This window comes from Podarcis muralis, chromosome 15 (genome assembly GCF_964188315.1).
Source record: "Podarcis muralis chromosome 15, rPodMur119.hap1.1, whole genome shotgun sequence".
In the NCBI taxonomy this organism is placed as follows: domain Eukaryota; kingdom Metazoa; phylum Chordata; class Lepidosauria; order Squamata; family Lacertidae; genus Podarcis; species Podarcis muralis.
The window spans coordinates 7,531,951-7,559,847 of NC_135669.1; the positions used below are offsets into that span (position 1 = coordinate 7,531,951).

Sequence of the window (27,897 nt, forward strand, 5' to 3'; positions counted from 1 at the left end):
GCCTTCAATGAGCTGCAGCTTGGACAGTAGGAGCGATGGTTGAATGGGAGCCTACTTTAATGGCATCCCTTATTGGGCAGGTGAGCGTGGCTTCTCCAGATTGGCCTCATGGGCAAATGGGACTGGTGGGTCACGTTTGGTCTGTGAGCCGGAGGTTCTGCACCCCTGAACTACAGCATATTCCAAAGATGGTGAGGAGTCTGGAAACCAAGTCCTATGAGGAAGAGTTGAAAAAGCTGGGCATGGTTAGCTTGGAGAAGGAAAGGATTTACAAACAAGCCTGTAATGCAGATTAGTATTATTCCCATCCTGACTTGTGTAATATAACCACTTTGTAAGTTCATTGCAAAAGCCATATTCAATCCAGGTTCCTAGGTAGCTTTTAAGCCACATTGTGCTGTTCAAGCAATTTTCCTAGTACTGTCAGGTGAGCTGTTGTGGACATAGCTCTATTGGCCAGCAATGATATTTGAGTTTCACATCTGAAGAGCAATAGATTCAAATATAAATACTGATAAAATAAGTAATGTGCTATAGTAATTTTCCACTGATGCCTGCTTCCATAGCTATTGTAGAACAAACCCTGCCATTAAAATGTGTATGTGCACCATGATTCTTGGCTATCTGTGTTAAGAGTAGAAAAAGCAACATTTTGTAAGAATGCATAATACCCTTCTGTTTGGCAAACATATTTTTAGACTGAGCTAAACATCCTAGTTTTTAAAACTGTAAGTCACAGTATATTACAGAAACAGTGTTTGTAAAGAACTCTTTTAAAAGTGTCTTACTGTGAATAATGGCAGCTCTCATACTCAAATATTTAACGTAACAAGTCCAGCAGGCTTACCAAGTTTACTTTGGCAGTCTTGACTGCTTTATACAGCCATGATAAGTATTCAAAGTACGTTAGAAATAAATGTCTTGTTCATAACACTTTATTGTTAGAATAAACAGCACAAGTCAGAGTTGAAGCACTTTATTAGTTTTACAGATGAAAATTGGGCCTTCAAGGTTTATGTCAGAATCTATCAATTAAGAGGTAGCTCACTAATCAACACCGCACCCTTAACATATGGACAGATAATGCAGAGATGCAATTCAGACCAGTTAATATTTTTTCATCTGAAGGCAGGGAGATCTGAAATTTGGATGAAACTGTTGCCAGATCTCAAGACTGCATGCTTATTCGTAAAACAGAAACACTTCCCTGTACTGAAAGAATTAGATGTCAATGAGATTATTTCTGACAGGCCTTTTCGCTGATGTGGTAGTACTGTGTGTGCTTTTTGTTTTTGTTTTTTAAGGGTAATCTTTTAGCCATGCAATAACTTCCTGTAGTTTGTCTAGAAATAGTTTCACCATGCTATCCGCTGTTTTAGGAAATTGGGCCAAATGATGAGCTTTTAAAATGTGAATATAGAAAATCGCTCACTTGTGTTCTAGTGATTTTCCCTCCTCTAGTTCTTCTCTTTTGTTTCCTTTCCTGTTTTGATATGTATGCTTTTAAGGCATGCAATTTTCTGAAAATATTGTCGGAAAATTCCATATTTGGGGAGAAATTGCATGCTTTTGTACATAAGCTGCTGTTTCTGTTCTAAAACTTTCCTGGTAATGACTTTCTCATTTTCTCTCTTTCTAGCTCTGCATCTTCTCCTGTATCCAGCTCCGTTCAAGACTGTTCGGCAGAATTTGTCTTGGTTCATGTGGTGCCTTTCAGGGAGTAAGAAGGTTAGACAAACTGAGATGGCATGCATCTTGGGTTTTAGTGCAGAAACAGTCTATTCTACAGAGTTCCTCTGAATGTTGATGCCTTTTATGCAGATATCTTCATGGCATAACCTTAAATGGACAAGGTCATGCTGTGGAGCTGTTATACCATAACTCATAAACTAGTAAGGCCTGCTGATGTTGCATGATACCAGAGCATGACAGCACAGATTAGGTGGAGCTGTTAAGCGATCATGGGACTGAGCTTAGTAGCAGAGCCTTTCCCGTCTCTTCCTGCAAAATTATATGAATATTTGGGGGAATCCATTGCCCTGAGCAATGGATAAATTTACAGTACAAAATCAACCCTTTCCTGGCATGGTTCTCATTCATCCTCTGGGGGGAGGCCCCAGAAAGCAATTCTGGAGAAACACTTGTTTTGTGAGGGTGCTTATAATTATTACATGATTGTAATCCCCTTTATTGAACCACGCTTCCAAGGACTTAACTGAGAACCATGAAGCTATAGACAAAGTCTGTAAATATGTGACACATGACACATTTAATCTGGATTTGAGGTCCTGTGACAGAAAAGATGAAATTGAAATTGCTGGCTAAATGCCACTAATATCAGTCTACAGACCTACCTGGCATTTTGCTTACATGGCGAACCTGACTCTGTTTAGCTTGAACTAAAAATTAACTACTTTATACGTAACACACCCTGAGACCTTGTGGGAAAAGGGTGGGTAGGAAATATTTAAGCCCCTGATGCTGAACTTTTGCTGTTCTTTATTTATACAGATGGTACAAGCGTCACTCCAAACCGGGAAAGAAGGAAAAAGAGAGAGGTGAGATTGAGGTGGATATCCAATTCATGAGGAGCAACATGACAGCCAGCATGTTTGATCTGTCCATGAAAGATAAGTCACGGACACCATTTGGCAAGCTGAAAGACAAGCTAAAGGGGAAACGAGGCAATGGATTGCCAGACACAGCTTCAGCTATTGCTCCTAGCATTAGTCACTCCCCGGCTGACAGCGAGGAAGAGTCAAATGAGAAAGAAAAGAAAAAATCAAAGTTCAAGACCTTATTCTCAAATGTTTTAAGAGTTGTGTAATTTACAAAGTGTGCTAAGTAGTAAAATGTGCCATTTTTTACAACTTTTTCTTTATAATGGTTAAAGCTGGACTTCTTGTATTATGTAAAGGCCGTGCTTGGAAGCTGTGAAGAAACAGAAGTGTCTTCATGATTGTGCCTAATAGTTGTAAATGAGTAGGATGCAGGTGGGTCTCAGTGGTCCCCAACCTCAGTGTCCTGCTGTTGTTAAGAGCCATCAGTTGATCTAGGGCTGGATTAGGTATTAGTATTTTCAGTAGTATTGGGACTTGTGCTTTCACTATTCTGATGCTGATTTCTTTCTTTTCAGAACCCTCCACAAATGAGGGTCACAGAAGAGGTCATAGCTCAGATAAGAGCAGCACTGCGGACCTCCGAATCACAAAGGCATCCTTGAACCCTTTTGATGAAAACATCTCAGCAGAAGAGAAGCCAGAAAAAAACTCAGCTTCTGTGAAACCATCTCAGACCAAACCCGTCAAGCCCAGGTTAGTCTTGAGAAATGATCTTCTCAATGGAATTTTGAGATCTTGAGATGCTTTAAGGCTATTGCCACCCAGTGGTTTTCATTGTATGCCATAGAAAATATCTATCCTCCTGATAGGGCAGGCATGCCCTGTGTAGGTTTCATTTGATTAGTAACTCTGCAGGTAATTTGTAGGGTTTCTGTCTCTAGCCTTCTTGAAAGGAGAGAAATGGCAATGCATGCTGCCTTCAGAACAAAGATGATCCACTTTCTTGCAAGGGGAGGGCAAAGAGAGCGAGTCAGTCCCTCTTAACTTAACTGAGAACCATGAAGCTATAGACAAGGTCTGTAAATATGTGACACATGACACACGTAATCTAGCTTTGAAGTCCAGTGACAGAAAAGGTGAAATTGAAATATAGGTAACTCGCAATGCTTATTTTGCCTACGTGATTGCTGATTTGGGCCGGGGGGTGGGGTGGAGCAGAACAAACAAACAAACAAACAAACAAACAAATGGAGAGTGGAGGAAACATTACAGAACAGCATCCTAGAGTATTCACAGACATACTAACACAGGCATAGGCAAACTCGGCCCTCCAGATGTTTTGGGATGACAGCTCCCATCATCCCTAGCTAACAGGACCAGTAGTCAGGGATGATGGGAGTTGTAGTCCCAAAACATCTGGAGGGCCGAGTTTGCCTATGCCTGTGTTAGTATGTCTGTGAATATTTACTTGGATGAGAAAACAAACTTTTTCTAGACATCTTGGGAAAATGCCCAACATACTGGTAGCATGCCAGCTACCAGGTTCTGATCACAGATCTGTAGAGACCCTCTGTTCCAGGAGTGACGTCCTTAGCATTTTAGAAATCTTTGCACGATGCTTCCAAAGTAACTATTTCTGAGAATCATGTGGTAATATGGATAAATTATTTCATAACAGCATGTTCTCCTTTTAAAATAGGATACCATATTTTTCATCCTATAGGACGCACTTTTCCCCCTCCAAAAATGAAGGGGAAATGTGTGTGCGTCCTATGGGGCGAATGCAGGCTTTTGCTGAAGCCTGGAGAGCGAGGGGGGTCATTGTGCACCGACCCCTCTCGTTCTCCAGGCTTCAGGAAGCTATCTGCTAGCCGTGGGAGACCCAGCTCTCCCAGGGCTAGCGGAGACCTTGCCGGCAGCCAGAAGCTTGGGGCACACTGAGCTCCGCACGCCCCAAGCTTCGGGATTAGCGCAGAGCACCTGGGGGGGATAAATCCCCCCTCTTTATTCCCCCCCCCCCCAAAAAAAACTAGGTGCGTCCTATGGGCCGGTGCGTCCTATGGGGCGAAAAATATGGTATTTCTTCTTTTCTCTTCCTCTTCCCCTTTACTTTTTCTTTTCTTTTTCGAAAATGGACTTTGCTGGCTAAATGCCACTAATATCAGTCTACAGACCTACCTGGCATTTTGCTTACACGGAGAACCTGACTCTGTTTAGCTGGAACTAAAAATTAACTATTTTATACGTAACACACCCTGAGACCTTGTGGGAAAAGGGTGGGTAGGAAATATTTAAGCCCCTGATGCTGAACCTTTTCTGTTCTTTATTTATACAGATGGTGCAAGCTTCACTTCAAACCCACCACCCTTGCAGTTTCTGGAGATTTGTCCAGGAGTGGAGATTGCAAATCATCTGCAAAAAACCAGAGCATAACATCAAAGATCTTGGATAACCAAAATGAAGCCGATATAAAGGTATTTTAAGACATACTATATTTTAAAACCTAATTGGGTGGTCTATGCCCTGAGTTAGGAAGCTTGTAAATTTATTGGCGGGATTAGACAAACTGCAAAGGGGTATAGGCGTTTGGAGACAGAAATGTGTTCAAGTTTTCTAGTTGTACGATTCCCCCTGCCCCTGCTATCCTACCCATCATGGGCAATTTCCTAGCCTTTTACTGACACAAGTTTAGATTTGTGAGTGGGTATGAATTCCCCAAGCTCAAAACTTGCTATCTTCACCAAAGGACTTTGGCCTGAAAGGGATTTTTGTTTTCAGATAAGCAAGGTTTAGTGATTTCGTGCCTCCAACTAATATTGCAAATGATCTGTTTGGTGTTTGAGCACAAAACCTGAATTATTATCACTTAAGTGAAACAGCCACTACTGCTGCTGCTTTGTATTTATTTAGTACTTTTTGCATGTTATGAGGAGGGTCTTATCTTCCCTTTTCCATGTTGATTACTGGGAAGAAATAGTTGAAGGCAGGTGTACAGAAACCTTGTCTGCACATTTGTCTGCATGCCATAAAAGTACTTACTGGCAATTCCTGAAATTCTAGTTTTTTGTGAATCTTCAGTAGCTTTTAAGATGCTTTGACATATGACCTCTTTGCTCTGACATCACTCCTGGGATTCCCCGGTAATCCCTGAAACCAAAGGTTTCTATACCTTCCTTCTGATCCTTTGACGCCATCCTTGCAACAGTGCTTGATATCAAAATGACTTTAACCTGTTCATTCTTCCTTCCTAAAGAAATATGATCCTTCAGATCCTGCCTACGCTTATGGCCAGCTGACACACAGCGAGCTGATCCAGCTGGTCTTGAAGCAGAAAGATGTGATTGCAAAGCGAGATCAGCAGGTGCGGGAGCTGGAAGACTACATTGATAACTTGCTTGTCCGAGTTATGGAGAAAACCCCGAACATTCTTGATTGTTGTGGGCCTGCTCTTAGTATGACATCATCAGATATCACCCATAGATTTTGACGTTTCCTGAATGGTGCACTGTTAATGGCTCTTGATACTGTACAATCTCATTTGCAAACACCAAAGAATAGGAACAGCTAAGTGGTTCCTGTAGTTTATTCCTCATTTGACATGGCAATATTTATGCAATGAGAGCCCTAAGTTTGGAGATTGGTAGAAAAATTAATACTGTCATGTTTGAATATAAGACTTGGACTGTGAGCTTGGACTCCATGTTCCTGTTGTCCTACATGGAGTGTGGTGCTTGTTGAATAGATTTGTCTATCTTCTTGCATAGTGCTAATTCTCTTGATGAAATCCTCCGGCTGATGCTGTCACCTTGCCTCAACTAGGTCAATGATTTCAGGTGATTGAAAGGGGAGGAACTCTTGTCTACCATATCTAAAATCTTCAGGGCCTGTGGTGTTTTCACATATCTGTGGCTCCATAATAGCTGGGGCATAAAGTCTGTAAAGGCAAACTTCTTGCGTGTAAAACCAGGATTTAGATACTTGGGCATCTTTTTAAAGCTAGTATATCTCATTTAAATGAAGCAAATTGCTTTTTTAAAACTTTATTTTAAGAGGCTTAATGCCTCTTTGCTCCTGCTGGAGCCATAAGCACACAGGCACATGCTTTTGGGAACAAGTATTTTATTGAAATATAGTTTTACTGTGTACTAGAAAATGTTTATTCCTGTTGGTTATATGGTCCCAAAGTACAGTGGACATTTGTGTTTAGTACATATTCTGTAGGAATGGATCTAGTAAGAAATAGTGTTGACCGTTTTAATAGAAATAGTACAGGACCAGCTTCCAGCAGATTGTGACAATCTTCTAGTTTATAACCTGACCTAAAATTTCCAGGGACCACAGGGCTGTAGCTGGCAACACAATGTGCCACATGCAAGAAGGAGTATTCTCACTGGGCCCAAATCAGCTGACCATTCTTCATATAAAGGTCTGCTCAGTTGTATACATTTTGATGAGATTTGGGCAACACACAGCAAGGATACCTTGCAATCAGTGCCTTCTAATTGGTACCTGTGACTTACGCAATCCTGACATCGAAATGCTGAATTTTGTGAAAAGTGTGGTACATTGTGAGGGATATTTCCCCTTGTGCAAACATTTGCTCAGTGCTTAATGTTGAAGGATCTGAATGTATATATTCTACCTTGTTACTCTTGGTATTTAATCCCATTGGGTTTTTGTTTTTTTTACGAAGACCTTCATCCTTGTGAAATGTTAAAAATAAAGTTATTTAAACTTGTGAGAACACTTGTGTTTCTTTGCGTATCTTCACAACCTTTAAGTGAAGAATGCTGTATGTATAATTCACATTATTGCACGCTATATCAGAATGGTTCCTAGGTCCATACTGATAGAAACGATTCTCTGCTGTACGAGGACTGGATTTCATCATGGTAATTCCAAAGTGTGAAAGAAAAAGGGCTTCATATGCAACTGGAACTTCTATTGTGAGAGCTGTTTGTACATGAAGCCTTACGGGTTTTAAGAAGCAGGCATTCCTCACACCAGAGCCAGAGCTGCCCGTGGACTTCTTTTTTTAAACCACAAATCCAGGACTTTTGGTTTAAAATGTAAAATCCCACCCCGCCCTGGATGGCCATGTAGGACCCCCAAAAGAGGACATATGTCAATCCTAGCATAGATCCCTTGTACCTTAGGACCTGATGTGATCAAATGTTTCGCCAATAAAGACCTAAACTTCCAATTGCTTGTCCTCATTGGGGCTAGGTGCGCTCAAGGTGCAGCATGATTCAAAATGGTCCACTACATTCAACATCTATCTTGCAGCAGCATAATGTTTACCTTTCCCTGAATGGCTTGGCAGATACTTCCATTGCCTGGTGAGGTGAGTAGGAATTGAACTGAAGAGACCTTTGCCCTGCTGTGGGGCATTCCCATAATTGTGGCATCAAAACTAAGCAGGCTAGGGTAGCCCTGTGTGCTGCATTAGAGAGGACAATCCTCTATTTGAAGGTTGCACGTTCCAAGCATGGATTAAAGATAATGAACCACAAGGGAGAGCAGAGGCCTTGTATTTGCCAGCACCAGTTAATACTTGGACAGCAGCTACACAACTCACCTGATCTGTCCTCCTCACTATAGGAAGATGCAGAGGGTTTTTTTTAGCCAGAACTTACAGGAACTTAGTTCCGGCACCTCTCAGGTGAGCATCATTGCATTATAAGAGAACAAGGGAGGAGTTCATGCTGAGTTCCAGCACCTCATTTTCTAGAAAAACAGCACTGGGAACCATAGCTGTCAATCTTCCCTTATTTGGCGGGAAACTCCCTTATTCCAGCGCCGTTTCCCGCTGCTGTCCCGGATTGTTGATATCCTGTAAATTTCCCGGATTTCAAAGGAAACAGCTCCTGTCCCTCCCTGCTGGCCAGGGAGGCTCCTCAACTGCATTGCTCGGTTGCGTTGCTCACCAGAAAGGAGTCTGAGAACGACTGGCGGGTGGAGCTTGCATGCCTTGTGCTGATCAAATCGGCCGCGTTGCCTGGGGACTCGCCTTTGCTTCAGCGCTTCCCAGCGGAGGGGTGACAGTGTGGTTTTCCTTGCTGCTGTATCCCTTTGCCGGGTTGCTGCGCTGTGCGAATCACCGCTTGAGGCTTCGTTTGGCTGCTGGCTGGGTCAGAGGGGCTCTACTGTATGTGTGTGTGTGTGTGTGTGAGAGAGAGAGAGAGAGAGAGAGGGAGGGAGAGAGAGTGAATGTGTCACTTAAGCTGATAGTAGGAATGCTGTAGCTTCACACACTTACCTTCACACAATGTGTAATTAACTTAGGAAATTTTTTTACCGCAGGATGTCAGTACTTTAGATTTACAAGGGGACCTGAGAGATGAATGGGAGATACGGTTTGTCAGTATTAATGGGACAGCTAAATAGAAACTTAACCCCAAAAGCTAGGACCAAGATTCAAATCCTGACTGGGTAACTTTGCTCACTAGTAACATTGAACCATGAGGTTGGACAGTGTTCTCAAAGCTACCAGCATGGGTTTGACCAAACTGTGGGAAGCAGTGGAAGACAGGAGTGCCTGGGACAGGTGAGGCTGCTGATCCCTTATTTTGACTGCTGATCCCTTATTTTCGAGGCTGCTGATCCCTTATTTTCAAATCTGAAAGTTGACAGCTACGCAGGGAATATGTCATATTGATTCGTTTCAATGGGCCTTCTCTCAGTAGGTCTAATGTTGGATACAACACATTGCTTTTTTGTTGTTGCTCGCATAATTGTGTTTCTGTTTATCAGAAGAGGCCAGGACTGGTGCAAAACTGCCTCTCCACCTATAACCTCAAAAAATCTTGTCCCTTGTCCCCCTGCCCTCCAAGATTTCAAGCATTGCTTAAATGAGAACGTTTTTGAATTTGTTGTATTCTGAATGCCCATCACTGCTGCACTCTCATAGAAGCTGTGTGTAGCAGCATCTTACAGCTCCAGCTGTATTTTGGAATTTTGGGGTCCCCTGCTGCAACAAAAATCAGATTTAAGCTGGTTAACACCTTTGTTCAATGGGCAAATTTATAGAAATGTGATGTAACAACTTTTAGGGAGAGCACCAAGTGTAAAGTAAGAGCGCCATCTACTGGTTTGAGTTTTGCTCATCCATAATTTGTGGATTATAACGTAGCATTAAATTCCCTTGTGTGTAGTGCATGGCTCATAACTGTATATGGTGTGTGCATATGTGAGTTTCTATAGTCGTCCATTCCTTCCTATGAGGGTTGCTGAAGGTGGAGGGCTTGTGCAAGTTAGGCTAGGAAGGGAAGAGAGTGTCTTGTAATACTTCTCTTGGAGATGCCACAGGTCCCATAGCACAGATGTGCAATCACATCCCCACAGTAAAACTTTCAGGTTCCACTTGCTCTTGCAAGAATTGTTGTTTACCCATGTTTTAGGTTTACCAAACGGTTTAGGTTTTAACTGTTTGACTGTTAATAAACATCAGTTCCCCCAAAGTGGAAGCATTTTGCTGCTAGGATTATTTTATCAGGTTTGGGAAATGTGGTGCCAGTTTCACCACCACAGCATGCAGAACTGCACAGCACTGAAGCTATTATCAAAGTGCTAAATGATTGGTCTGATTGTTCTATCCAGAATATGACAGTACTTCGACATAGCACTCTTGAAACACCCTAAAAGAATAGGGCAGAAACCTGTTCTCTGCTTCCCTAGAGGGCAAGACTAGATTTAAGTCACAGAAAGGTAGATTTTGGTTGAATCCAGATTAAGGCTACAACCTGAGTCAACATGGCTAGATTTGCAGAGTATGCCTCCAGTCCTAAGTGTTGATATTAATATTTCCCCCTATTACATAAGGAGCTGGTGTCTCCCCCACTCAAAAATCTACAAGTATTCCAAGGGGAATTTATTTTAAATGAAAGATCAGGAAAGATAGGGTGAAAATGAGACAAAGGGAGGCTGCTAATAGACGATTTACTACAAAGATGGAAAAGGAAGTGTCCAGCTTTACTGGTGTTGTTGGTTTTTTAAACTTTTTTATAAAATTCCAAGAATAAACTTCGAGGAAAGGAGCTTAAAAGGCTGGAACTTCAACTCATTCCCGTTGATCTGACAACCCCTCAGTCCAGACACAAATGCTCCGCCTCGCCCCATCTCTAACGCCCTCGAGCTGAGCGGCTCCGGCGGAACCTTTGTCCTGCGCTCCCTTGTTTCTTTCCGGAGGCCGCTTAGCGTTGGAGCGCGTCTGGGCCCGATTGCCCCGTTGCCATGGGGATTGCCCGGAAAGAGCGTGTGCCCTCTTGAAAAAGCTCCCCCGGCTTCTTCCGGTGTTGCGAAAGCGGCGTCGAGAAGGTAAGTCAGCCCCGGTAAAGGGGGAAAGAGGCTCCTGGGAGGCTGTCTAGGAGCCAGGCCGGGTTTTTTTTTGGGGGGGGGGATGTGGGATTTTTTTGGAGGGCATGCAACCCGCGAGTGGCGTGGGCAGAAACCCCCTTCCAACTCCCGCTGATTCTGTGAGCACCGCCAGCAATCCTCCTCCTCCTCCTCTCCGTTGTTATAAGAATTCTAAGGCCTCAAATATAGACTAAATATTCATAAATGCACACATATGTATATATCTAAACCATGTACGGGAGAGCAATCCTGAAGCCATTTTGACTCTCAATGACCTCAAATACTCATCTGCAGGGAGGGAGGCAAATAGGGAAAGCCTCCCCATTGCCTTTTCGCTTGCAAATCCTGTCTTAAGGGTGTATTTGTGTATGAATAGGGCGAGCCTGTGACCTGGATTCAGGAACTAAAGTAATAACCATCACGAAAGAATGGCCAGGCTGCCCAGCTAATGCAATCAGCGACCATTATCAGGTATCCTGGTAGGCAGGGTTTCTGCTGTAGACTGCCTCCTATGATATATGTATGATGATTTTGGGGTGGTCTTTGGCTAAGGGGGTTGGGCAATGTCAAAAGTCTTTAAAGGTTCCTGCACACTTTTGTTGAGGGTCTCTCTCTCCTTTGAAGGATGGGAGGGGACTCTGTTGCAACAGAAAAATAAATATCTGCCTTGCTTTCCACTGGATTCTTCCTCCATCCATTCTTCTCTGGCCGATCATGGACTTAGGGGACTCAGAGTCCCATGGGGAGTTGGGAAGCAAAAGCCAAACCCCAATTTTTACATCACCATTATCGAAATCACACAAGTCAGTTCCCCCCTCTTTTTTCTGTGTCCCCTAACCAGCCAGCAGTTCACATCTCTTCCCCTTCCCCGCACTCCAGGTTGCCCTGGCATTATTCACTTGCCTTTAGGCGCCTCTGCAAAAACAAAGGAGGAGCTTTCCGCAACAACTTTGTCTCCGTGCCCTTTTTTAAAATTATGAAGCACTTGTTTAGTCATGTGGCCAGCATGACCAAGCATGCTCTGGCAAACCAGAGCAGCGCACAGAAATGCCGTTTACCTTGCCGCCGGAGTGGTACCTATTTATCTACTTGCACTTTGACATGCTTTCGAACTGCTAGGTGGGCAGGAGGAGGGACCGAGCAACGGGAGCTCACCCCGTCACGGGGATTCGAACCGCCAACCTTCTGATCGGCAAGTCCTAGGCTATGTGGCTTAACCCACAGCGCCATCCGCGTCCCAGTAGTAGTAATACAAACAACTAATTTCACAGAGTTGTTGTGAGAATAAAAATTGGGTGGTGAGAGAACCATTATACCACCTTGAGCTCTTCAAAGGACAAGTGGGATATACGGTAAATGTAATACATGGAAGTAATTAAATAATACCAAAATATCAGTGACCAACTGTGGACCTGATTTATGCTTTCAGGCTGCTAAGATGTCGAGCCAAAAGAAGTGTCCAGACTGTGGCTCCTTGGAAATTGTAGAGGACTCTCATTAGGCTCAGAACCAGCTGGTGTGCGCAGACTGTGGCTTCATTCTGACTGTAGGGCTTCTCACAACCACATATGCTGATGAAGAACATTTACAAGGTGAGGCTAAGAATAGCAAAATAGCTCAAAACTCTTTGTATCTTACAAAGACATAGGATTTGAGATACAACTTGCAAGCAGTTCTCAAATATAGACAGACCCTACACCATTCAACAGTTTAAAAATGGGTGCATGTTTGAGAGCTTGGACCAAAGTTTGGCTGATATCTGTGTTTTTATCTCATAGAAGTCACATATTCACGGAGTACTGGTCAGAATGAGCAAACGAGCCGTTAGATAGATAGATAGATAGTTTATTACGGCCATAGGCCCATATTCAATACATCATACAACAAAACAGGTATAACAAAATAAAATTGATAAATTAAAATACATTTAAATCGAGTACATCTCAAACCGTAAATTTCTACATTCCATTAAAATAAGAACAATATAGCGCTTAAAATATCAAATTATCAATATATATCAATATTATTTGAACAAAATCAATAATCATAGAGTAATCCATTTTTCCTCTTATAAGCTAATACTGTTATCAGAAATCTGGCAACAGAAAGGGACCTACTCGGATCAGAATCTTGCAATAAATATATTAGCTGTGTTTCCAAGGAGTCACCTGGGATTTCCAATAATAAAGGGGACAAGAATCTGATCCGAGAAACTGAATGTAGTGGACAACAAAATAGTATATGTTGTAAAGATTCTATAGATCTATTATCACATACACACACCGCTGAGATCTGACCATTGGAAAATCTATTATTCAAGACATTGGAAGGGAAGGCGTTAAATCTTGCCTTAATAAAGGCATATCTGTGGGCCGCTACAGACAAAGAAGTCAAGTAAGATGGTATCTGCTGCGAGGGGACTATGCCAAGATTTAATGGTGAGCAAGTGCCACTACCCAAAATGGTGTTTTGTTGTAGGTCAATCTCCTCAAGTTTTTGAGTGAGGTTTTTTTTTGCTGTGGCTAGGTCCAATTCCAATAATTCTGATGGAGATAATCCATAAGTCACTACTTTAGAATGGATCTCTTTTGCCCCTAGGACGGGAAAATTATCTCTCCAGAGGCATTGGATCAAATACAGATTCGGGAGCCTATGCCTTAAGGACAACAAGTAACAAAGGCTGCGCCTCCAGAGAGTATTTTCTAAAGATGTAGTTTTTAATTCTAAGCAAATAGCTGCGTTACTAACGCACTGAGGGAGTTTTAGCAGTCGTCTTAGAAATTGATTTTGAATTACCTCCAAGGGCATCAAGTTTACTGCGGTCCCCCATAAAGGAACAGCATATGCCAATGTTGCAATTACTTTAGCTTTGAATACTTTCAAGGCAGATGGAACATGAAGAGCCCCGTCCGAAAAGAAAAAGCGCAAAGGATAGGGCCTTGGCCTTGTTTAAAATATATGCAATATGCGCCTTCCAACCCAGATTATATTGGAGAAAAACTCCCAGGTATTGAAATTTATAGACCTGTTCAATAGGTTTTCCATCTAATTGCCACTTATAGGATTTCCGACTTTTTGAGAAAATTAATACTTTTGATTTAGATTGATTTATAGTGAGGGAATTTGTTTTACAATATGAAACAAAGAGTTTTAGTGCTCTCCTGAGGCCAATTCTTGAGTAGGATAAAATCACAGCATCATCAGCATAGAGTAATAATGGGCAACGATAGTTTGCGAGACGGGGGGCATGGATAATTTCCTGAGATTCAGCCAATGGTATCCTCATATCACTAATGAATAAATTGAAAAGAAAAGGAGCTAGGATACATCCTTGCCGGACACCTCTGTTGATGGGCACAGAGTTTGTGAGATCGCCGGCTGGGGTTATTCTCACTCTAGCAGCCGACCCCTCATGCAGCTGGATTATTAACCATAAAAGTCTTCTATCAATTCCCCATCGGGCCAACTTTTCCCAGAGTAACCTTCTGGGGATGCTGTCAAATGCAGCCTTAAGGTCGATAAAAGCCGCACAAAGTTGGCCTCGGTTTAAAGAGGAATATTTCCGGGCTAGATGGTGCAAGACTAAAACCTGGTCCGTAGTTGACTGGTTCGGTCTGAATCCTGCTTGCTCAGGGCCTATCAGTTTCTTTTCTTCAGCCCATTGGGTAAGTCTATTCAGCAGAAAACGCGCGTATATCTTTCCAACTATTGACAGTAAGCTAATATTCCTATAATTATCCGGATCGTCTGGGGAGCCTTTTTTATATATTGGAATTATAATAGCGTCCTTCCATATTTTTGGCACCCTTCCGGTTGCATTAATAGCATCGAAAGTAACAGCCAGAATTTTTGCCCACCAGTCGGAATGTAGTTTTATGGCTTCCGCCGGAACCAAATCTGGCCCAGGGGCTTTGCCGATTTTAAGTTTAGAGATTAAATTCAAGATTTCATCGGGGTCAGTAGGAGGCCAGATGGGGAGATGATCAAATACATCATCAAGAGCGTTGGTATTGGAATCTGGTGACGCAAAATATTTCCTTAAAAAGGATTCCCAGACCGGGGCAGGAATTATTGTTAAGGGGTATCTCATTGATCTTCTATTGACCATTTGCCAAAATTGCCGTGAGTTACATGAACTAGAGGCGGCTATAAGCGCCTGCCAACGATTTTGTTGCCACTCTTGCTTAGCCATTCTCTGGGCTTGCTTATATGCTATTTTTGCTTGTTGGTAATTCTTAGGTAATACTAAGGCACCAGAAGATTTATATTCATTGTAAATGGCACAGAGATGTCGTCTAGCTTGTTTGCATTTTAAGTTAAACCAAGGGGCACCGGTCTTAAAATGGGCCTGATTTACTTGGATGGCTGGTACTGTAAAAAAGGACATAAGATTTTCTGTAAGCAGAGAGAATGAATTGATAATTTGTTCATGCCCATACAAATCTAAATCTGAAACAACATGAGTTTGAATTATCTCTTGTTGGAAGAATTCCATATATTTTTGGGCTTGAGTTACTGACCATTTTATTCCTCTCACTTGTTCTGCAGTATTTATTCCCATATATATGGGGTGTCTAGACTTGATAAACTGCCAGTCTAGGGAGAGCTTGGCACTCAAGGGGAGATGGTCGCTCATTTGAACGTTTTCTATTTTAAAATAAGAAAAATTTGGGAATAAATCTCTAGAAACAATAAAATAATCGAGAACACTATTTGTAAATGTGCTCAAATGAGTAAACTCACCCGGAATATCCGGGGGACAATTTCCATTTAAAATTATCAAATTCAAACGTAAAATCAGCTGATAAAGAAGGGTTCCCGCTTCATTAACCCTATTATCTTTTGATTTTCTCTGTATATGGGGGGAGAAATCCAAGTTCTGATGATCACGTATGACCCACCATTCGGCCTTGCCTAGCGCTTCCCAGTTTGCAGCTGTACGAGCATTAAAATCACCTCCCATGACTGCTGAGATGTTTGGGAACTTAGTGTAACAGAAAGCTAAGTGTTCTTCAAGTGTTTCCCATTTGGAGTGGAGGTCCACTACCTGCCCCCAAACGAGCCGTTGTGTACAGCGAGGTACGTATTCTTCATTACTCTGTTGATGCTTTGTGGAAATTAATGTGCCTGTTATCCACAAGAGCTGCATTGTTTCACTTTCTAAAAGCAAAGAGAAATTTGCATTTTTAAAACAGTCTTACCTATTTGCTGTGGGACCAACCTGTTTTAGAGGTGCATAGAGTCCAGAGTTCAGTTTGATTGCCTGATCAAATCCCACCTGAATCATTGACAGACTGGTTAACCATGGACCAGTCTGTTTCCATTACCATTAAATGGCCATTATAATTGTGTGTACAGCTGCAAAAAATAAAAATCAGTACATAACTAAAAGCCAAATTAAAATCAAATATGAAGTTGAAACAGCAATACTAACAGCCATTCTCAATTAGAGCCCCCAAAGACTTTCATTTAAAAAAGTTCTCCATAATATCCAAAAAAAAAAAAAAGCCAAAGTAGGCTTGGTTTGGACACTCCAGTTACACTACCACAATTGAAAGTATGTTATCCACGATTGCCACCCATCTAACCTCTGAAAGTGGGAGCATGTGAAACAGAGCCTCCACAGATTATCTTAGTATATGGGCAGCTTCATACAGGCAAAGACCTACCCTGCGGTTAGATTTCTCACTGATAAATGTGTATGTGGAAACATTTCTTAAGTACTGCTGTGGTATTTTCCCCCACAGGAGTCAAACGTGTTCGGGATCTCTGCAAAGTTCTGCGGCTTCCTTCTCTGTTTGAAGATACAGCCGTGTCCTATTACCAGCAGGCAATCAAACGTCCCTGCTTCAGTTTAGTCAGCTTGGAGAAGAAGGAGATGCTTGTGGGCTGTTGCGTCTTTGTGACCTGCCGCCAGCACAACTGGCCCCTGACCATGGGCACAGTCTGCCTGCTGCTCTATGGAGACAAGGAGTTGTTTGCAAAGACCTATCTGCGCTTCCTGAAGGAACTGGCCCTGGATGTGCCTACTCTCAGCTTGATGGATATGGTGAAAACCCACCTCAACAGGTATGTCGAAGTTCTTGTGCCCTTTCCTGGACAATACTTCTCATAGTTGGTGTGCAGTTTCCATCATTCATAGACTGAATTTACAAGTATCATACGGACTGTGGGGTATATTGATTGGAAGGCCGATGAAGCAGCAAGCTTCTTAAAGTTCAGCAGGGATGGATGTGGTCAGTGCTTGGATGTAGGAACCCTGTGTGTGCTGTGTGCTTCCATCATGGAAGAAATGGGTATTTTCATATGTGCATGTATACTCCAACTCCCTGATTTCTGAGATTTCATCTGAGGCACTTCAGGCAGGTCCAGGCTTTTCTCTTTAGCCACAGGGGCAGCAAACTTCCTTTTTTAAACAAATAACTCTCAGAATTGTGAATTCTGCTCCTGCTCCCAATCCCGTAATTGCTTGGAAATCCTTCCCGTTATTATTAAGGGCAAGAAGCCAACAAACAGAATTTTGTTGAGCACAAGTTAGGAAGAGTGTGAATTCAGCCCTGTCCATATAGTGCTGGTTAATGGAAGATGCTTGGCTTTTTTATTCAAGCTGCTCAGCTTGCCTTTTTGGTGTCCTTGGAAAATGCAGGGCCTTCTGCCCTTTGCCCTTTCACAGAATGCTTTGTTTTGCTCATGTCCCTCTTTCACCTATTTGTCTTCTCCATCCTGCCACATCTCCCAACCCAAGGCAGTCTATCTAAATGGCTTGTTTGATTCTCATCTTTCCAGCTTCAAGATTTTCCAGAATTCACCCAGCGTCCCAACTAAGTTTGTGGAAGAAAAGGAGCAGCTGGTGGCAAGGACTGTCCAGATGGTGGAACTTGCCAGCGACACGTGGCTGGTGACAGGCCGGCACCCCATCCCCATAGTGACAGCAGCAGCCTTCCTGGCTTGGCAGTCTCTCCGGCCGGTCGATCGCCTCACTTGCACCCTTTCTCAGTTCTGTAAGCTTGCTGGTATGGAGGCTCCCCGGCCAGCCCACCAGAGACTGAAGGAGCTGCATAACATCCTCCTGCAAATGGCTTCTCAGCTGGGCTGGTTGCAAGTGCTGAAAGTGGACCGTCGGAGCGTTGCAAAGTACATCGGTGACTTTCTGCGGCACCGCCGTGTGCTTCTACAGGCTGCCTTCCGCATCGTGGATACTACGGAAGACCGTGACCTAGAAGACTCAGCGGCTGCGCCACTGCAGCTAATCAATGAGAGCGCTGCAACAGTAGAAGAGGCCTCCCTTTCAGGAGAGAAGCAGAAGTTCAGCAAGCGGAAACCTTTGCTCCCACCCTGCGTCTTGAACCCCGCAAAGAGGCTACGAACTCCTGAGCTAAGCCCTGAAGATTCTGCTATCACTGGGGATGAGCCCATTTTAGACAGTGAGATAGAGCAGTATATCCGGACTCCAGAAGAAAAGGAGATGTTTAGCAAGGCTCAAGCGTGCCTGTGACCTCGAAGCTGCAAGTGATTCAGACAGACTTGCAAGCAATAGCCTTCTGATACATATTTTGCTCTAGGAGGCTTAGTTTGGTAAGAATAAAGTATACACTTCCAAAGTTAATGCTAAATACATTACTTCATAACCAGTTGGCGAGGTTGTGTGATTGTTTTCCTTCAACTCTGACAAGAGGTATAGGAAGTGGCCACATTGCAGTGCTTTGCATGCTGTTTAGGACAACTTTTGGTTTAAAGATTGGCGTATCTCTGGGTGAGAAGTAGTATCCACTCTTGAAGGTTTGGGTGGAGGCAGTCAGCCAGCCTGAGCAACAAATACCTCTTTGAGTTGGCGTTTGACTTGAATGAATGTTTGTCTGGTCTACTTATGGTCCTCCTAGTTAGGCACGAGAGAGTGGAAGAGAAGTGTGAAAATCTAATTGTAAGTTGTTTCAGACATGCATGCTTTAAACCTAGATCCAGAAGAAAAAGTTGTGGCTTTGCAAGCATCTCTTTATAGAACATGGTATGGTGGTTCCTGAATATCATACCCGTGTCACAAGATAGGTAGTGAGTCAGTCACTCTGATTAATGGAGCTGCTTAGTTAATTTTTGTCCCTACATGCACACGGTGAGGAGAGAGTGAGCAGATGAGCGAGCGAGGGGCCTCGGTGGAGCTCCTGCTGCCAGGGGCAGTCTACCTGCCGGGGTGCAGGTCGCATGCGCGGAGGGAGGGAGGGAGGGGGCTGGTGGCAGGCGCTGCCCAGAGAGGCCTCCTAAATATGACCCATTGCGTCTGATGTTCGCTCCTTCTTTATTTAGGGAGTCATAGCAGGACTTCTGAAGGAATGCGGATAAGGGTATGCTTTAATTTCAAAGGGAGAGAGGAAATATGCCAGAGTGTTGTGGTCAGTGTAGGAATAGCCGGGTTCATTACTTTGTCCAGTTCCAGTTGCTGCATTTTAAGGAGGAGATAGACAAACTAGAGCAGGAATCTTTCTGGCTGTGGGGGGCCAAAAACTTTGACGTGTGGGTGGGGCAACCAGCAAGTAAATCACATTCTGCCATTGTGACATCAAAATGTTGGCAAGTGGGTTGTCTTGACTACCTGCCAAGATAAATTGTGTAGGGTTCCAGGTTGGGGTTCCAGAGTGCAAGGGGCTTTGGCAGTGTTGTGCCTTGTAAGCCTCCCTGCATTGCTTCTTTCCGTCTCTTATGTCAGAGATCAAAAGGAGCTTCACGGAATTGCTTTCAAAGACCTTTGCAAGCCTTCAATGAGCTGCAGCTTGGACAGTAGGAGCGATGGTTGAATGGGAGCCTACTTTAATGGCATCCCTTATTGGGCAGGTGAGCGTGGCATCTCCAGATTGGCCTCATGGGCAAATGGGACTGGTGGGTCACGTTTGGTCTGTGAGCCGGAGGTTCTGCACCCCTGAACTACAGCATATTCCAAAGATGGTGAGGAGTCTGGAAACCAAGTCCTATGAGGAACAGTTGAAAAACCTGGGCATGGTTATCTTGGAGAAGGAAAGGTTAAGAGGAGGCAGGAGAATAGTTCTCAAAGAACTGAAAGACTGTGATGCAGAAGGTGGAGCAGATTTGTTCTATGTTACTCCAGATGACAGATGTAAATGCAGTGACTGAAAACTTTTAAATATGATGGTTTTGACTTTACGTTAGGGTTACGTTCTTAAGTGTATGAGTAGTTCAAAGGCGGATCAGACTGCCTTGGGAAGTGGTGGGATCTCCTCCTATGAAGGTTTGTAAGCAATGGCTAGATGCCCGTTTGCTTAGTAAGCTGTGTATTTGCAAGATTCCTGCACTGAATCCGTTGGGCATTGGGCTAGATGACATCCAAGGTCCCTTACTACTCTATAGTTCTGTTTGATGATGTTGACTTCCTGCTGACTAAATGGCATTTCCAGGTTCAGAGGCAATTTACCTATGTATGTCAGAGGCTCAAGGTCCACATGCCCAAACAGGTGTCAAACAGCATGCCGCATGAGAATTATTCATCTCAGCTGTTTATCTGACAGCAGCGAAAGCTAAGCTCTTAACAGGATGGATCATGGATTAAAAATGCCACTTTTAGTAAAGATTCCACCGTTGTCCATAGAGTTTACTGGGAGACCACAGGCGAGTCACACTCAGTCTAATCAATCACAAGGGTTGTTGTGAGAATGAAATGGGATGGGGAAATGAGAACTATGTATGTCACTCATACATAGTTATTTGAAGTAAGGGTGGGGCAAAAATGCAATAAGCAAACATTGCAAGCAGAGGCGGGATCAAACTTTTAAAAACAGTGTATTAAAACTTGAAATAAACAGCAGTATAATGTGCTACAGCATAATATAAAGAGTTGGTGTGGTGTAAAGGTTAGTGTCACACTAGGACCTAGGAGACCAGGGTTCAAATGACCGCTCAGCCATGAAGCTCACTGACTGACCTTGGCTCTCAGTCTAACATAGGGTTGTTATGGGGATTAAATGAGGAGGGGTAGAATCACGTATGCCATCTTGAGCTCGTTGGAGAAGAAAACTTGTAAAGTATCCTGTTGATACCTTTCCTGAGCAGAGTCCTGCTGGATCACGGTAGTTGGCATACTTAATTTTATTCCATTGTTGTAAACTTCTCTAACAACCTACTTTTAGTTAAAGGGAAGAATAAACATCTATTAAATAAAATAATTTGTATCCAGCTTTGGATAGCGGTTATCTCAATGCATCCAGGAAACATGCAAGCAGGGTGTGGAACTGACAGTTCTTCCTCAGTTTGCTGCCTTGGCAACTGATATTCAGTGGTATTAATGCTTGTGAACATGGAAGTTCCATTAAGTTGTCAAGGCGAGTAGCTGATACGAATTTAGTTAATTCCTTTATAGAGCCTCCTAAACTAGGGTCCATCTCCCAATCATGAATCCCCTAAACGTTGGCATCTTTGTCTTCTCCTTAAATCTTGGTTTGCAAGAATTTCTTTTTCTAAGATGTGTGCTGCAACACATGCATTATTTTAAAACAAAATATGCTTGCTTCAGAACAGTTTGTTTTATATTTGTACAAATTATTCAGTAGGTTAATTGACTAAAACTCATGATCAGTTAAGTTTTCTTCAATAGGTTGATAGCTCTTGGGATTTCACACCTACCCAGTTATGCTTCACATTGTGCCATTTTATGTATAAGGTTTAAACCAGTGAGTAAGAATTTAAAAAAATCTGCTTAGCATTTATAGAGTTTAAATAGCCTTGTGTACATTTGAAGCACTTTATTAGTTTTACAGATGAAAATTGGGGCTTCAAGGTTTATGTCGGAATCTATCAATTAAGAGGTAGCTCACTAATCAACACCACACCCTTAACATGTGGACAGACAATGCAAAGATGCAATTCAGACCAGTTAATATTTTTTCATCTGAAGGCAGGGAGATCTGAAATTTGGATGAAACTGTTGCCAGATCTCAAGACTGGATGCTTATTTGTAAAACAGAAACACTTCCCTGTACTGAAAGAATTAGATGTCAATGAGATTATTTCTGACAGGCCTTTTCCCTGATGTGGTAGTACTGTGTGTGCTTTTTGTTTTTGTTTTTTAAGGGTAATCTTTTAGCCATGCAATAACTTCCTGTAGTTTGTCTAGAAATAGTTTCACCATGCTATCCGCTGTTTTAGGAAATGGGGTCAAATGATGAGCTTTTAAAATGTGAATATAGAACATTGCTCACTTGTGTTCTAGTGCTTTTCCCTCCTCTAGTTCTTCTCTTTTGTTTCCTTTCCTGTTTTGATATGTATGCTTTTAAGGCATGCAATTTTCTGAAAATATTGTCGGAAAATTCCATATTTGGGGAGAAATTGCATGCTTTTGTACATAAGCTGCTGTTTCTGTTCTAAAACTTTCCTGGTAATGACTTTCTCATTTTCTCTCTTTCTAGCTCTGTATCTTCTCCTGTATCCAGCTCCGTTCAAGACTGTTCGGCAGAATTTGTCTTGGTTCATGTGGTGCCTTTCAGGGAGTAAGAAGGTTAGTCACACTAAGATGGCATGCATCTTGGGTTTTAGTGCAGAAACAGTCTATTCTACAGAGTTCCTCTGAATGTTGATGCCTTTTATGCAGATATCTTCATGGCATAACCTTAAATGGACAAGGTCATGCTGTGGAGCTGTTATACCATAACTCATAAACTAGTAAGGCCTGCTGATGTTGCATGATACCAGAGCATAACAGCACAGATTAGGTGGAGCTGTTAAGCGATCATGGGACTGAGCTTAGTAGCAGAGCCTTTCCCGTCTCTTCCTGCAAAATTATATGAATATTTGGGGGAATCCATTGCCCTGAGCAATGGATAAATTTACAGTACAAAATCAACCCTTTCCTGGCATGGTTCTCATTCATCCTCTGGGGGGGAGGCCCCAGAAAGCAATTCTGGAGAAACACTTGTTTTGTGAGGGTGCTTATAATTATTACATGATTGTAATCCCCTTTATGGAACCACACTTCCAAGGACTTAACTGAGAACCATGAAGCTGTAGACAAAGTCTGTAAATATGTGACACATGACACATTTTATCTGGATTTGAGGTCCTGTGACAGAAAAGATGAAATTGAAATTGCTGGCTAAATGCCACTAATATCAGTCTACAGACCTACCTGGCATTTTGCTTACATGGCGAACCTGACTCTGTTTAGCTTGAACTGAAAATTAACTACTTTATACGTAACACACCCTGAGACCTTGTGGGAAAAGGGTGGGTAGGAAATATTTAAGCCCCTGATGCTGAACTTTTGCTGTTCTTTATTTATACAGATGGTACAAGCGTCACTCCAAACCAGGAGAGAAGGAAAAAGAGAGAGGTGAGATTGAGGTGGATATCCAATTCATGAGGAGCAACATGACAGCCAGCATGTTTGATCTGTCTATGAAAGATAAGTCACGGACACCATTTGGCAAGCTGAAAGACAAGCTAAAGGGGAAACGAGGCAATGGATTGCCAGACACAGCTTCAGCTATTGTTCCTAGCATTAGTCACTCCCCGGCTGACAGCGAGGAAGAGTCAAATGAGAAAGAAAAGAAAAAATCAAAGTCCAAGACCTTATTCTCAAATGTTTTAAGAGTTGTGTAATTTACAAAGTGTGCTAAGTAGTAAAATGTGCCATTTTTTACAACTTTTTCTTTATAATGGTTAAAGCTGGACTTCTTGTATTATGTAAAGGCAGTGCTTGGAAGCTGTGAAGAAACAGAAGTGTCTTCATGATGGTGCCTACTAGTTGTAAATGAGTAGGATGCAGGTGGGTCTCAGTGGTCCCCAACCTCAGTGTCCTGCTGTTGTTAAGAGCCATCAGTTGATCTAGGGCTGGATTAGGTATTAGTATTTTCAGTAGTATTGGGACTTGTGCTTTCACTATTCTGATGCTGATTTCTTTCTTTTCAGAACCCTCCACAAATGAGGGTCACAGAAGAGGTCATAGCTCAGATAAGAGCAGCACTGCGGACCTCCGAATCACAAAGGAATCCTTGAACCCTTTTGATGAAAACATCTCAGCAGAAGAGAAGCCAGAAAAAAACTCAGCTTCTGTGAAACCATCTCAGACCAAACGCGTCAAGCCCAGGTTAGTCTTGAGAAATGATCTTCTCAATGGAATTTTGAGATCTTGAGATGCTTTAAGGCTATTGCCACCCAGTGGTTTTCATTGTATGTCATAGAAAATATCTATCCTCCTGATAGGGCAGGCATGCCCTGTGTAGGTTTCAGTTGATTAGTAACTCTGCAGGTAATTTGTAGGGTTTCTGTCTCTAGCCTTCTTGAAAGGAGAGAAATGGCAATGCATGCTGCCTTCAGAACAAAGATGATCCACTTTCTTGCAAGGGGAGGGCAAAGAGAGCGAGTCAGTCCCTCTTAACTTAACTGAGAACCATGAAGCTATAGACAAGGTCTGTAAATATGTGACACATGACACACGTAATCTAGCTTTGAAGTCCTGTGACAGAAAAGGTGAAATTGAAATATAGGTAACTCGCAATGCTTATTTTGCCTACGTGATTGCTGATTTGGGCCGGGGGGTGGGGTGGAGCAGAACAAACAAACAAAGAAACAAACAAACAAACAAACAAATGGAGAGTGGAGGAAACATTACAGAACAGCATCCTAGAGTATTCACAGACATACTAACACAGGCATAGGCAAACTCGGCCCTCCAGATGTTTTGGGATGACAGCTCCCATCATCCCTAGCTAACAGGACCAGTAGTCAGGGATGATGGGAGTTGTAGTCCCAAAACATCTGGAGGGCCGAGTTTGCCTATGCCTGTGTTAGTATGTCTGGGAATATTCACTTGGATGAGAAAACAAACTTTTTCTAGACATCTTGGGAAAATGCCCAACATACTGGTAGCATGCCAGCTACCAGGTTCTGATCACAGATCTGTAGAGACCCTCTGTTCCAGGAGTGACGTCCTTAGCATTTTAGAAATCTTTGCACGATGCTTCCAAAGTAACTATTTCTGAGAATCATGTGGTAATATGGATAAATTATTTCATAACAGCATGTTCTCCTTTTAAAATAGGCTACCGTATTTTTCGCCCTATAGGACGCACTTTTCCCCCTCCAAAAATGAAGGGGAAATGTGTGTGCGTCCTGTGGGGCGAATGCAGGCTTTCGCTGAAGCCTGGAGAGCGAGGGGGGTCGTTGTGCACCGACCCCTCTCGTTCTCCAGGCTTCAGGAAGCTATCCGCTAGCCGTGGGAGACCCAGCTCTCCCAGGGCTAGCGGAAACCTTGCCAGCAGTCAGAAGCTTGGGGCGCACTGAGCTCCGCACGCCCCAAGCTTCGGGATTAGCGCAGCGCTCCGCTAGCCTTGGGAGAGCCGCACGGCTATCCCAAGGCTAGCGGAGACCTTGCCGGCACCCAGAAGCTTTGGGCGCGCTGAGCTCCGCACGCCCCAAGCTTCAGGATTAGCGCAGCGCTCAGCTAGCCATGGGAGATACGTAACACACCCTGAGACCTTGTGGGAAAAGGGTGGGTAGGAAATATTTAAGCCCCTGATGCTGAACCTTTTCTGTTCTTTATTTATACAGATGGTGCAAGCTTCACTTCAAACCCACCACCCTTTCTGTTATTCCACAAGTGGGATCGGATGCAGTTTCTGGAGATTTGTCCAGGAGTGGAGATTGCAAATCATCTGCAAAAAACCAGAGCATAACATCAAAGATCTTGGATAACCAAAATGAAGCCGATATAAAGGTATTTTAAGACATACTATATTTTAAAACCTAATTGGGTGGTCTGTGCCCTGAGTTAGGAAGCTTGTAAATTTATTGGCGGGATCAGACAAACTGCAAAGGGGTATAGTCGTTTGGAGACAGAAATGTGTTCAAGTTTTCTAGTTGTACGATTCCCCCTGCCCCTGCTATCCTACCCATCATGGGCAATTTCCTAGCCTTTTACTGACACAAGTTTAGATTTGTGAGTGGGTATGAATTCCCCAAGCTCAAAACTTGCTATCTTCACCAAAGGACTTTGGCCTGAAAGGGATTTTTGTTTTCAGATAAGCAAGGTTTAGTGATTTCGTGCCTCCAACTAATATTGCAAATGATCTGTTTGGTGTTTGAGCACAAAACCTGAATTATTATCACTTAACTGAAACAGCCACTACTGCTGCTGCTTTGTATTTATTTAGTACTTTTCGCATGTTATGAGGAGGGTCTTATCTTCCCTTTTCCATGTTGATTACTGGGAAGAAATAGTTGAAGGCAGGTGTACAGAAACCTTGTATGCACATATGTCTGCATGCCATAAAAGTACTTACTGGCAAATCCTGAAATTCTAGTTTTTTGTGAATCTTCAGTAGCTTTTAAGATGCTTTGGCAGATGACCTCTTTGCTCTGACATCACTCCTGGGATTCCCCGGTAATCCCTGAAACCAAAGGTTTCTATACCTTCCTTCTGATCCTTTGACGCCATCCTTGCAACAGTGCTTGATATCAAAATGACTTTAACCTGTTCATTCTTCCTTCCTAAAGAAATATGATCCTTCAGATCCCGCCTACGCTTATGGCCAGCTGACACACAGCGAGCTGATCCAGCTGGTCTTGAAGCAGAAAGATGTGATTGCAAAGCGAGATCAGCAGGTGCGGGAGCTGGAAGACTACATTGATAACTTGCTTGTCCGAGTTATGGAGAAAACCCCGAACATTCTTGATTGTTGTGGGCCTGCTCTTAGTATGACATCATCAGATATCACCCATAGATTTTGACGTTTCCTGAATGGTGCACTGTTAATGGCTCTTGATACTGTACAATCTCATTTGCAAACACCAAAGAATAGGAACAGCTAAGTGGTTCCTGTAGTTTATTCCTCATTTGACATGGCAATATTTATGCAATGAGAGCCCTAAGTTTGGAGATTGGTAGAAAAATTAATACTGTCATGTTTGAATATAAGACTTGGACTGTGAGCTTGGACTCCATGTTCCTGTTGTCCTACATGGAGTGTGGTGCTTGTTGAATAGATTTGTCTATCTTCTTGCATAGTGCTAATTCTCTTGATGAAATCCTCCGGCTGATGCTGTCACCTTGCCTCAACTAGGTCAATGATTTCAGGTGATTGAAAGGGGAGGAACTCTTGTCTACCATATCTAAAATCTTCAGGGCCTGTGGTGTTTTCACATATCTGTGGCTCCATAATAGCTGGGGCATAAAGTCTGTAAAGGCAAACTTCTTGCGTGTAAAACCAGGATTTAGATACTTGGGCATCTTTTTAAAGCTAGTATATCTCATTTAAATGAAGCAAATTGCTTTTTAAAAACTTTATTTTAAGAGGCTTAATGCCTCTTTGCTCCTGCTGGAGCCATAAGCACACAGGCACATGCTTTTGGGAACAAGTATTTTATTGAAATATAGTTTTACTATGTACTAGAAAATGTTTATTCCTGATGGTTATATGGTCCCAAAGTACAGTGGACATTTGTGTTTAGTACATATTCTGTAGGAATGGATCTGGTAACAAATAGTGTTGACCGTTTTAATAGAAATAGTACAGGACCAGCTTCCAGCAGATTGTGACAATCTTCTAGTTTATAACCTGACCTAAAATTTCCAGGGACCACAGGGCTGTAGCTGGCAACACAATGTGCCACATGCAAGAGGGAGTATTCTCACTGGGCCCAAATCAGCTGACCATTCTTCATATAAAGGTCTGCTCAGTTGTATACATTTTGATGAGATTTGGGCTACACACAGCAAGGATACCTTGCAATCAGTGCCTTCTAATGGGTACCTGTGACTTACGCAATCCTGACATCGAAATGCTGAATTTTGTGAAAAGTGTGGTACATTGTGAGGGATATTTCCCCTTGTGCAAACATTTGCTCAGTGCTTAATGTTGAAGGATCTGAATGTATATTTATATTCTACCTTGTTACTCTTGGTATTTAATCCCATTGGGTTTTTGTTTTTTTTACGAAGACCTTCATCCTTGTGAAATGTTAAAAATAAAGTTATTTAAACTTG

The 27,897-nt window shown here is 42.7% G+C and overlaps 2 protein-coding genes and 1 long non-coding RNA gene across 4 annotated transcripts; all 3 read left to right on the forward strand.

The window, feature by feature from the left end:
* The first annotated feature begins 188 nt into the window (after positions 1-188).
* On the forward strand, positions 189-27,897 carry LOC114585367 (uncharacterized). Its single transcript, XM_077919796.1, has 6 exons — positions 189-245; positions 1,640-1,728; positions 2,512-2,558; positions 3,137-3,314; positions 25,464-25,629; positions 26,409-27,897. The coding sequence occupies exons 1-6, from the start codon at positions 189-191 to the stop codon at positions 26,640-26,642; spliced, it is 771 nt and encodes a 256-aa protein (XP_077775922.1). The 3' UTR covers positions 26,643-27,897.
* On the forward strand, positions 9,120-12,742 carry LOC144324909 (uncharacterized). 2 transcript variants are annotated; one of them, XR_013390872.1, is made up of 3 exons: positions 9,120-10,877; positions 12,346-12,508; positions 12,695-12,742. It is a non-coding gene; the product is annotated as an uncharacterized LOC144324909 (long non-coding RNA). The 2 variants fall into 2 exon arrangements; XR_013390871.1 differs by lacking the exon at positions 9,120-10,877 and adding an exon at positions 10,886-11,387.
* Positions 14,896-23,961, forward strand: LOC114585882 (transcription factor IIIB 50 kDa subunit-like). Its single transcript, XM_028708759.2, has 7 exons — positions 14,896-14,936; positions 15,934-15,995; positions 16,664-16,985; positions 17,703-18,491; positions 22,325-22,413; positions 23,198-23,679; positions 23,823-23,961. The coding sequence occupies exons 1-4, from the start codon at positions 14,896-14,898 to the stop codon at positions 18,409-18,411; spliced, it is 1,134 nt and encodes a 377-aa protein (XP_028564592.2). The 3' UTR covers positions 18,412-18,491; positions 22,325-22,413; positions 23,198-23,679; positions 23,823-23,961.

Excerpts from the sequence above, each read along its gene's own strand:
- LOC114585367 (XM_077919796.1), top strand. The coding sequence starts at position 189 with ATGGTGAGGAGTCTGGAAACCAAGTCCTATGAGGAAGAGTTGAAAAAG. Across the intron at positions 2,559-3,136 it reads AAAGAAGGAAAAAGAGAGAG|AACCCTCCACAAATGAGGGT; the intron begins GTGAGATTGAGG and ends CTTTCTTTTCAG. Across the intron at positions 3,315-25,463 it reads ACCAAACCCGTCAAGCCCAG|ATGGTGCAAGCTTCACTTCA; the intron begins GTTAGTCTTGAG and ends TTATTTATACAG.
- LOC114585882 (XM_028708759.2), top strand. The coding sequence starts at position 14,896 with ATGATCAAATACATCATCAAGAGCGTTGGTATTGGAATCTG. Across the intron at positions 15,996-16,663 it reads GAGCCGTTGTGTACAGCGAG|GAGTCAAACGTGTTCGGGAT; the intron begins GTACGTATTCTT and ends TTTCCCCCACAG. Across the intron at positions 16,986-17,702 it reads GTGAAAACCCACCTCAACAG|CTTCAAGATTTTCCAGAATT; the intron begins GTATGTCGAAGT and ends TCATCTTTCCAG.